The sequence below is a fragment of the Lineus longissimus genome, chromosome 2, assembly GCF_910592395.1.
Source record: "Lineus longissimus chromosome 2, tnLinLong1.2, whole genome shotgun sequence".
Lineage (NCBI taxonomy): Eukaryota > Metazoa > Nemertea > Pilidiophora > Heteronemertea > Lineidae > Lineus > Lineus longissimus.
The window spans coordinates 25388972-25399466 of record NC_088309.1 but is presented as its reverse complement, the minus strand read 5'-3'; the positions used below and the strand labels follow the sequence as shown (position 1 = coordinate 25399466).

General features: G+C 39.6%; 2 protein-coding genes across 3 annotated transcripts; one reads left to right on the top strand and one right to left on the bottom strand.

Annotated features, from left to right (window-relative positions):
- Positions 1–194: 194 nt before the first annotated feature.
- LOC135483226 (replication protein A 70 kDa DNA-binding subunit-like) lies at positions 195–6746 on the top strand. Its single transcript, XM_064763894.1, has 13 exons — positions 195–355; positions 1121–1168; positions 1376–1451; positions 1787–1910; positions 2133–2245; positions 2466–2655; positions 2798–2969; positions 3151–3343; positions 4718–4857; positions 5169–5510; positions 5747–5860; positions 5973–6167; positions 6357–6746. The coding sequence occupies exons 1-13, from the start codon at positions 323–325 to the stop codon at positions 6456–6458; spliced, it is 1842 nt and encodes a 613-aa protein (XP_064619964.1). The 5' UTR covers positions 195–322; the 3' UTR covers positions 6459–6746.
- Positions 6747–7262: 516 nt separating this feature from the next.
- Positions 7263–10494, bottom strand: LOC135483225 (density-regulated protein homolog). Of its 2 annotated transcripts, none has more exons than XM_064763892.1 (6): positions 10156–10278; positions 9961–10054; positions 9665–9790; positions 9102–9272; positions 8208–8353; positions 7263–7864 (listed from the first exon to the last, which is right to left on the bottom strand). In XM_064763892.1, exons 1-6 carry the CDS (start codon positions 10180–10182, stop codon positions 7820–7822), a joined length of 609 nt encoding a protein of 202 aa, XP_064619962.1. In that variant the 5' UTR covers positions 10183–10278; the 3' UTR covers positions 7263–7819. The 2 variants fall into 2 exon arrangements, with proteins under 2 accessions (XP_064619962.1, XP_064619963.1); XM_064763893.1 differs by lacking the exon at positions 10156–10278 and adding an exon at positions 10425–10494 and having other exon boundaries at positions 7268–7864.
- Position 10495: the final 1 nt, after the last annotated feature.

The following is a 10495-nucleotide window of genomic DNA, read 5'->3' as shown; positions in this document are numbered from 1 at the left end:
GCTTGCGATAGAATAAAGCTGCCATAGCTTATAATTCTTACATCACTAAAGCTATTCTATGAACTAAAATATATCATTGGACACTTATTTGCTCAAATTGCAGTTTATTCTTACCTGAAGCCCTATTTGTCTGGCTATTTGGCGGACTTCGTTCCACTTCGCAATGCCACTCTTTATTTATACCGCATGAGAAAATTTGGCGGGTGATTGTCGATTTTTGCTGATGTTGTCAATTATTAGTTGTTTTTATGCTTGTTTTGCAATAAAGATTCACCAGACTGGATCAAAAGCCGTCTCCAAATAAAACGAATACGTATTCAAGATGAGTATGGACCTGACATGTGGTGCGATTGAGGTTTGTACGACATCAAAAACACTGATCCGGGAAGACCAAAAACAAGTCGCACGACAGGCCTGAACATACATATTACATGTATGCATCACGTACATGTCATGCATGCTGACAGACATTGACAGTAGGCCTACATCATGACATGGCTGATGCTGAACATGCTGAAGGAAGTCGAAGAAATGGAAGTTTTATGAATTGAATCATGACATCAACTAAGCATATCGTCATGATATTTTTTTAATCTGTCATTGATTGCTGCCAGAAGCTGAGCACTACAGTACACAGTGACAGTCAGTAGGCCTACACAACACTCAACAGCATCCAGACATGCCAAACTAAACTGTTGAGACTCTTAAAATAGATTTGCGCATGGCAATTGGCATTGTGATTGGCCCGAATGATTGGGGTATTTGCGCCTGCTCAGAGGGTGAAGAAACATTATCATTGAATCAACTAGGCCCTGTTGGCGTTGCCTATAGGCCTGTGATGTAAGCGCCTGTGGCTGTGGTACAGAAACTGGAAAGCAGTTATTTATTTATGGATGGTATGCCCCCGGTGTTGGCAGGTATTAAAATAAATGGACCAGTACTTGCTGAAATGGTTAATGCCCTTTAAAGGTACCTAGGATCAGGACCTGGCTATAACTTATAAAGCATCCTTAGCCCAGCTTGGAGAGTGGGCATTGGCAGATGACAATCACGAAGATCAGGAGACTGATGTATCGAGTGTATTACAAACAAGAATAATTCTTTTTTCTTTCTCTTTCAGCAACTTATGACTGGCCATGATGTTACTTCACCGATTTTGCAGATTGTTGTGAGTGTATAGTACTTCTTTGTCTTGATACTCCTTTGGGGACTTGGTTGGAATTGTCGTCATGGTCGGTGGGGTTGTTTTGTATTCCGTTTGTTAAGTTAGAAAAACGTTGGTCGTCCGGAATCCCCTTTAATCTGAGTTCTAAATCTAAGCAATGGGGAATAACCGTAATGCTTTTAAAGCTTTTGTTGATTTGTTTTGTTATAGGGCCAGAGGAAGATCCCTGGAGGACCATCGGACAGATACAGGCTGGTGCTCTCAGATGGCGTCAACTTTCAATCATGTGAGTTCGACATGACCTGTTGCTGTCTGCTCTCTTTGGAATCTCGGATACCAGGAACAGTTATGCTTTGGAAAACCAGTCGTTTCCCCTTAATTCTAGTCCGTATACAATGTTCAGACCTGTGACACATTTTGTGACTACCAATACTACTATTTGAAATACACTCCTCAAAATTGATATGGAGACATAGGCATCGCTGCGTATTGAATAAGATTGAGGTCAGTGTGACCTACTTTTCGATAGCTTTTCCAGTGTAAGTGGGTCAAGGTCATGAAATTCCCATGTGGTTAATATACAAAAACTTTCATTGTGTGAACCTTTGTCATCTCTTTCAGCTGCCATGCTGGCCACTCATCTCAATCATCTCATCGAGAATGGAGAATTGGACAATTACGCAGTGATCAAATTAGAGAAATTTTTGTGCAACACTATTCAAAATGAAAAAGCGGGAGGTCAAAGGTATGAACAATATTCACTTAGCAGGGTCGCGTCCAGAAATCTGAGCAGAATCTATGTCCGCATAAGATCTGAGTCTGAATCTGTGAATGCGTAAAACGTTTAAAAAAACTCTGAAGGGGGAGTCGAGCGTGGGGTATACTCCTCTTAATGTTGAATTTTTAAAACTTGAATGCCGAAGACGGCACTATCCAAGCATTAATGGCTTTTTCAATTCATTTTCAGACGTGTGGTGATTTTGCAAGATATAGCAATTCTTGCACGTGGTTGTGATGTTGGTGATAAAATCGGCAATCCCGTAGCGTTCAAATCAGGTCAGCCGAGTGTCGTCCCCGAGCGTAAGTAGCAATTCTAAGCAAATTCGTCTTTCTCACTACGTACGAAGTAATCAACGATGACGACACAACACCAATCAAATTTAGGTCTCTGTTGGGGTGTGACCATTTGATGGGTTTTTTCCGCTTGGCCTGGCTATTCAGAAACGGAAAGTGGAATAGGTCATCACCACCTAGATGTCCTTGATTTGGGTATCTATATTTCTTGTGTGTTATTTTACAGAAAAACCTGATCTAACAAAACCTGATTTTGCAAGTAATCGGGATCCAGCCCCGAAGCCTGCACCCCCTGCGAACATGAATAGAGGTGGTAACTTCTATGGCAACAATGCGTTACAGAAAAGTCCTCAGACTCCAGGTGGGACTTCAATGCGAGTCCACCCTATTGACAGTCTTACACCATATCAAAATAGGTACAGTTGTTTGGAAATCCTTTTCCCACATTATTCTTGCACATTTGCAGTTGTTATTCATCAAAGTGAGTGTTGTGTGACATTAGACACGTCACAATCAAAGTAACGACGTTACTGACATTTCCTTGTGAAATACTTTCAGATGGCAAATCAGGGCCCGCGTCAGTCAAAAATCTGGAATCAGGACATGGAGCAATTCGCGTGGTGAGGGACGGTTGTTCTCAGTCAACTTCGTTGATGAGAGTGGGGAAATCCGGGCAACTGGTTTCAATGATGCTGTTGATAAGTTTTATGAACTGCTTGAGGTTGGCAAGGTAGGTTGAGTGTGGCCCTCTCATTCACCATATTGGCCTTAGCTGTTTTATTTTTTTATACTTTTGGCAAATGTTGGTTCAAATCCTTAAAATTTTTCGATATTTTGTGACATCACGCTCATACTGCTTGTCGTCTGCTGTTGTGCTAGATGTTTATTTTCTGTTCTATTCTTTTTCATAGATTTATTATGTGAGCAAAGGAACCCTGAAAACTGCCAATAAACAGTACTCGTCTGTTAACAATGACTACGAGATGACGTTCAACAATGAGACGACTATTGTACCATCAGACGACGATGGATCTTTACCGACTGTCAAATTTGACTTTTGTCCCATCCAGAATCTCGGAAATGTTGCTGCTAATACGACAGTGGGTATGTAGTAGAAGGATATTCATTTGTTTGGATCCATCTATGGGGAATAAAATTTAGTACGAGTCTTCTATTTCAGGCCATTCAACATAAATTACTTGTTTATCATCACCGCCCGCCCCGACATTTAGGTCCCGTGCCGATTATTTTGATATTCGATATATCAAATATCAAGGTACCGTCCGCTCCAAGTTGTGCCCTCAACTTCCAACTCAGATTCAAACAACCTACCGCCCTAATTTTACCTGACCCGGTGGCCTGTTGATAATTGATATCCATTTCCCCGTTCTGGCCATCACACATGTGGTATTAGTTACGACTAAACAAATCCAGAGACGCAGCATGCAGCCAGCCGATGCTGAAAAAATGTCTCAATACCTCAGTACAGGTGACACCAGTCTCGCTCAACGGCAATGAATTATTTTCATTCAAAGTGAATTGTCAGCACACAAAAGAATTATTGACTCAGTGAGACTACACTCGGGGAGATTTTGGAACCAATACTTTCTCAACCTCATACCTGCATGGGCAAATGCGTATCGGCCTACCAGTTATTTTTATATTGCCGATGAGCCTGGAATCGAGATGAATAAACGCATGTGTTTTTATTTCTTGCTCAACGCATGAATGTTTGACCAAAGCTTACACACTATGTGGTGTATGAGGAGAATGTTTTCAATGGGCGAGACTTGGGGCCATGCTGCTTGCTGTCACTTTGCATGCTTGTGTCAGATATACATGGATTTGTACGGTACATACATGTAAAATGTCAGAGGAATAAATCATCAGCAGATCATGGTGACCAGGATATAAAAAAGAAACAGCTGTTGATGTCCATACAAGTTTTGTAATTAAACTTTAATTTGTATTCTCCTGTCCTTATTTTATCTATCCATTTTGGAATTTGATCACTGTATACATTTTTAGGCCTCCCTGACACATCTGTTGTACTGATTATAACTTGACATGGCTTATACATACATTTGTAATATGTCAGTCCAAAAATTATCAAATATCGAATATCAAAGCCCCTCCCAATGGAATACATTGCCAAGTTCATGACCGAAAAATATCAAATACCAAATATCAAAGGCCCTCCCCATCAAACACTGGCGCCAAACAAAATATCAAATATCAATATCAAAGGGCCTCCCCTCCAAATATCGTGAGGTGGAGTGATGATAAACAAGTAATTTATTTTGAATGGCCTCAGATTACTGTGATAAAGATTGGGAATAAGTGAGAATGTTGCTTTGAAAATATTTTTCGAATGTGGCGGTCCGTAGTTGTCACGGTTTTTACAAGACATGTTCAAAACAATCTGGGAAGACACTGTAGTTTACAAACAAACCATTTCCTATTAACATTTTCTTCCAGATGTGATCGGTGTTGTTAAACAAGCAGGGGACGCAACGACGATTACATCAAGGTCAACAAATAAAGAATTCACAAAGAGGGATCTGACAATAGTGGATCAGTCAAAGGTTGCTGTCTCCCTCACATTATGGGGTTCTGATGTAAGTTGATGAAGGATGTTTAGTTGCTACTGTTCTGCAGGAACTTTGGTAAAGATACCAGTACTTCGTGACAATAGATGATTGTCATGTTCTTTCAACTTGAGATTGAGACAAACTCAGCTTGGGGAGATAATCTAGGGATCTTGTGATGTCTTGCCTAAAAGCTCTTAAGATCTTAACTAATATCAAGTTAAGATCAATCTACTTGCTAATAAGTACTTGCTGATTGGGAGTTTTCCTCAGAAATTTTCTTTGTGCATGGAGTTTAATCAGAAAGTTTTCAGGTTTTTCCCTTCATGGTTTTTTTACAGGCTGAGAAATTTGATGCAACTGGTTGTCCTGTCCTCGCTGTAAAGGGTTGTAAGGTGTCAGATTATGGAGGCAGGTCCCTGTCAGTGCTGAGCAGCTGTACAATGATGACGAACCCCGACATCCGAGAGGCCCACCTCTTGAGGGGTTGGTACGATAATGAAGGGCAGAACGAAGAGTTTGAGAAGTTCCAGGGAGATGCCAGAAGTGGTGGAGCAGGTGGAACAAACTGGATGTTGCTGCGTGACGTGAAGGGTGGAAACATTGGGCTTGGAGAGAAACCTGATTACTTTAATATCAAGGGATTATTGGCGGGATTTAGAAAGGATAACTGTTTATACAAGGTAATTGCTTATCCTATACAGTACAGTACAGTGAATATAGCTCGGTCATATTTCTGTGTACTGGGCGGGAACTGTGGTAGTTCTGTTATTTCAAGTGGGTTCTCAGAAGGAGACGCCATGTTAAACTAAATCTGATGAACTGACACACTACTAGTTTAAGACTTCTGTCATGTGAACCATACTTTGGGAAATGTCTCGATGAATATGAGTAATTGATATGATTTCTGTTTTTGCAGGCGTGTCCCAACAAAGATTGCAACAAGAAGGTTGTGGATCAAGGCAATGCAATGTTCCGATGTGAGAAATGTAATGAAGAGTTTGGAGCCTTTAAGTGGAGAATGATATTGAGTGTAAGTTACACAAAGCTGTTCTTTCCTCAGCCCAGCAGGCAGAACAGCTCACCAAAAAATCAAGATCCTCTTTGATCAGCCATGTTTCATTTTTATCTCTGACTTATTTCAGGCCAATGTTCAAGATTGTACAGATGACCATTGGGTGACTTTTTTCCAAGAAACAGCCGAGGCAGTTCTGGGTATCTCGGCGGAGCAGCTCGGTGCCTTCAAAACAGAGGATGACACCGCATTTGAGAATGTGTTCCAGCAAGCTGTCTGGTCGCAATGGACGATGAAAGTCAGATCAAAGGTTGAGAAGTATAATGTAAGTACATGTAGTGAACTCAGACAAAGACAGAATGGGTTGGATTTGAGCAAACGTACCTGTATCAAGCTGTGAAAAACTTGGATTGTGGCTTTGTAATACTTTTTTCTTATACAGTTGTGTTTCAAACTAGATCGGCCAGTGTTTTACTTTAGTTTAATTTAAATCTTACTGTTTGTGTCTTTTCAGGATGAATCGCGACTGAAGTCAATTTGTGTGAATGTCAATCCTGTCGAATACCAAACGTACAACCAACATCTTATCGACGAGATAGAGAAAATGGCTGTTTGAATATCTGAAAATGATACAAACTGGACTGTCGAATGTCAAATTCACCCATACATGTAGTTGGTTTACATCTCTCGCCATTTCATATTGAAATAATTTCTGTAGTACCTTAACTGCAGCCTTTCATATACATGTATGTATAACCATCTCAAATAGTAACCTGTACATGTTTCGTCGATAGTGATGTGCTTCTGTCTCCATGTGCAAAAAAAAGGCGAGAATCGGTATGCATGAGAATGTCATGCGATCACTGCTCGTTGTTATCATGCTAAATAAATTATATCATTCGCAGTTGGTAATTTTTTTGATTTTCTTCTGTTATGCAGATGATATATTTGATTTGTAGAGTGGAAAACTTTCATTCTTGACCATTACATGTATTCACCCCAGGGACTAGAACAGCTTTCACCTGTGTCTGATTAGAAGTGGAAAAAATCTCTGAACATGCAAGACTGAACCAAGATGTTTAAAATCGGTTTCACAACGGACGGAAACAAGGAAACAAACCTATCCTAAGCCTGGTGAAGTGTCGTCTCCATGGACTTCACATACATGTATGGCATGCTTTCCTGGCAGGCGGCACATCTACATGTACATGTAAAAGTAGTTTGTCTTGCATCCCCATTGGCAAGTCTTGTTGCTAAAGACAGTGATTATAGTTCCACAATAAGTTGTTCCTAAACATTTTGACCTCTGTGGTTAAGATACTTCTCTACATGTATTTAGGACCAAGATATTCTACCGTGTGTGGTTCCAAGGTCCCACCGAGTCCCATTCAGGTCAATTCTTTCCAATATTCACACACAACTCGTATATGTATATAACACAAATTTTAACAACTGGCAATTTATTTTCCACCACATATCAGGAAAATTTTGAGACGATACAGTATCAAATCAAAAACAGGAAAATCACTGAATAGCACATAATATGATATCCTAGTACATGTATGTATAGGTTGATAAAGGCCTTCAGACTGCATTGCATGACTTGGGGTCATAGCCAGTATTGAGCTAACCAAGAGACATCCATCAGATAAAAGGCATTGTATCATGAATTACCAAAAAAAGTCCAAGAAACTAATTTCTTTAATAATTTCTGAGAATGACAATGAAATATCATAAGGGTTTAATGTGCATAGATTGACCCTGCACTTTTACATAAACTAGTCTTTCAAGAAAAGTGTCTTCTTCTGGTTCAATCAATAATTTGATGACCTGCTCATTCTGTTGAAAATTGTTCCCAATAGCAGTAACATGTCGGCACTTAGCTGTTCAAGTCCATGCAAATACATTGTTCATCATCACAGTTAGTCCTTTTTAACCTGAATATCGATGACTGCAGTTGGAAAGCTTGCCAGCAGATCATCTTGCCTTGTCCCCTAAATCATTGATCATATCATAATCAATCTGAAAGAAAAAATAATTCATTGACAAAATTGTAATTCACTATGGATAGGTACAATATCCGATTACAAGTATGCAAGCACGACAGCACAACCTGTAGAAGTGTGTCCTCAACAGCCATGCCTCATGACTTTGAAGAACTGCATCTTTTTAATATAAGACCAAATGCAGAAGTTAACAAATGAGCATTTATTGCATCTGATTGCTTTAAAATGAATGCAGCTGACCTCAAATGATGAGAGGTTTTACTTGGTGATGCATATTTGTGTATGTAGAACTTGGAAACCTTAACTTTTGATAGGAGGTGGTTGAGTTGTTTAAGAACCAGTGGAATATGTCAGCTCACCTTGGGCCATTTTTCTGTGATGAGGGCAATTAAATCATCCTTGACATTCCCCTGAATGACTATCTCATCATCACCTGCTGGAGGTATAGATGAACCACAGCTGAATTTCTGACCAAATAGTTTACTTGCATCACGTAAATCTATATCTGTAGAAGAAAAATAGTATAACTAATGAGAAATATACTCACAGAGAACCTGCTACCGCGTTCTTTGAAGTTGATGCTAAAACTTAACAAAAGTGCTAATAGTCCACCACAGGAAACCCTTAACAAGTGTCTATCAGTAAGACTGTTTTTTATTGTATCCAATCATCATCAACAAACTCCAATCTTGCTCTGGGAATGCTGATGATGTAAGGACGGTTATTCTAGCACAGGCTACCAAGTTTCAAGGTCAAGAAGACACAAGAACCTGGACTATGTGCAATGATTTTTGACATGTATGTATGATCGATATCCAAGTAGAAGAAGAGATTCAATAGCATGCTTGCCACACTGACAGAGAACTCCTAGTAGGAAGCTGAAAGTCCTTATCATCCAGGGTACTTGTCCAGTGACAAATCATAATGTAATTTAAACAGTTTTAAATCTTTCCCCAGACAAACTGTATATAAGAGGATTACCGCTACACAAGGCATCCTATGGTGCAAGATTCACAGAATGAATGAGCCCTGTCAAGGAAGTGTGAAGTAGGTGTGAAGGATCCAAGGAAACTATGTGCCAAAAACAAAAGGCTACTTTGTATGAGCAATTTTATTGTACCAATGATGGCATTACTGTCAAGGCTATTAATCAAACAGGACTTAACACATAAAGAAATAACAAGTGTCAGTTCCATGTCAGACTTATACCTTTGTATTGCCCCATGCATTGTATTTCCATAAAAACGTCTTACCATGAGAACCTAAACCTCTTATCACAGTCACAAACTTCTTTTTGCCTCTGGATGCTCTGAATACTGTGATTTTCTGTGGTGCTGCTTGTTTCTTCTTGGAAGATTTGGCGACACCGCGGCCACCACGTGTTTGCCTCTTCTTCTTTTCACCTTCTTCCTTCTCTTCACCGTCTAGAAGGGAGTTTTAATAATAACAGGACGAGTTTAGTAAACATATTGATCTATGTCAATGAATTGTGACCTTCACACCACAATTCGTGAAATTCAAATGAAACCTTACTCATTATTTCATAAACCATTGCGTCACACGGAGGCCCACTTTTTGGGAAATGACACTAAATTATAAAGTCACTCTGTTGTGACATCAGTTAACTTATTGACTAGGCTTTAGGTTTTCCGCTTTTTGTTATGTCTCTATTTGGCCACATCTGATTGTGAAATGATAAGTTAAACATTTCATTATTGCCAGGGCAGAATCTTCAATCCTTGAATGTTTAGAAAACCTTGTCAGCTTCATTGTATGTTCTATTCCAATCAGAAAGCCTCATGGAACATTTACTCACCATTAGCATCAGTGACTGTAAGCCTTTCAAATTCATCAGGCACGTTATCCTGGAGCCATTTCTTGCACTTTTCATAATCTTCCTCTGGACCATTTTCACAATATTCAACAGGTAGACCACATTCACCTGAATGAAAAGACAAGTCACTGAAAGGTCTGAGACTTTATCAGCGTGAATTTGAATCCTATTCCTACATCTACTGTCACTTCAGGATTTTGCCATGACGTCCTCCCCACACAATTATAGAGTAGAGGAGATGTCCAAGAGTTGGCCAATCGTGACTGCATGATACTCACCACAGTACAACACTTGCAAAGGATATTTCACATCTTCGTTTGGACCTTCATAACTGAGTTTAAACTTCTCATTCCCTTGAGTGGCCATCCTGACCTGATGAAATAGAAGAAAATAAAGTTTATTGTCAACCAACAGTATAACAGGTTACTACAGCTTACAGCATGTATCAAGAATAACAAGTCATAAGTACTCACATACAAGTTGTCGTCAACAGCCAACATCTGGATACCAACTAAAATTTTTTGAAAAGGGGCAGGGTTTGTCACTTTTGACCAGTACTGTACCGCAATCTTTGTACGGGCATTACTGTAGACAGTGTGAGTGTAGTGTGTACTACAAAAACCAGTCCACATGTATAGCTTTTTGCGCATATCTCGGCACAATCAACCATATCCTAGATGCTACATTAACTGTATAAGCTACTGACATACAAATGTTACATGGATATTTCAGAAAAACTAACGTAAATTGTCTAAAAATGCAGTTTTTGACACAGGCCAAAAACCGGAAGTAAGAGGATTTTTCTGTACTGAG

Excerpts from the sequence above, each read along its gene's own strand:
- LOC135483225 (XM_064763892.1), bottom strand. The coding sequence starts at position 10,182 with ATGTTGGCTGTTGACGACAACTTGTAT. Across the intron at positions 9,791-9,960 it reads TTTGCAAGTGTTGTACTGTG|GTGAATGTGGTCTACCTGTT; the intron begins GTGAGTATCATG and ends CTTTTCATTCAG. Across the intron at positions 9,273-9,664 it reads TACAGTCACTGATGCTAATG|ACGGTGAAGAGAAGGAAGAA; the intron begins GTGAGTAAATGT and ends ACTCCCTTCTAG.
- LOC135483226 (XM_064763894.1), top strand. The coding sequence starts at position 323 with ATGAGTATGGACCTGACATGTGGTGCGATTGAG. Across the intron at positions 356-1,120 it reads TGACATGTGGTGCGATTGAG|CAACTTATGACTGGCCATGA; the intron begins GTTTGTACGACA and ends TTTCTCTTTCAG. Across the intron at positions 3,344-4,717 it reads TGCTGCTAATACGACAGTGG|ATGTGATCGGTGTTGTTAAA; the intron begins GTATGTAGTAGA and ends ATTTTCTTCCAG.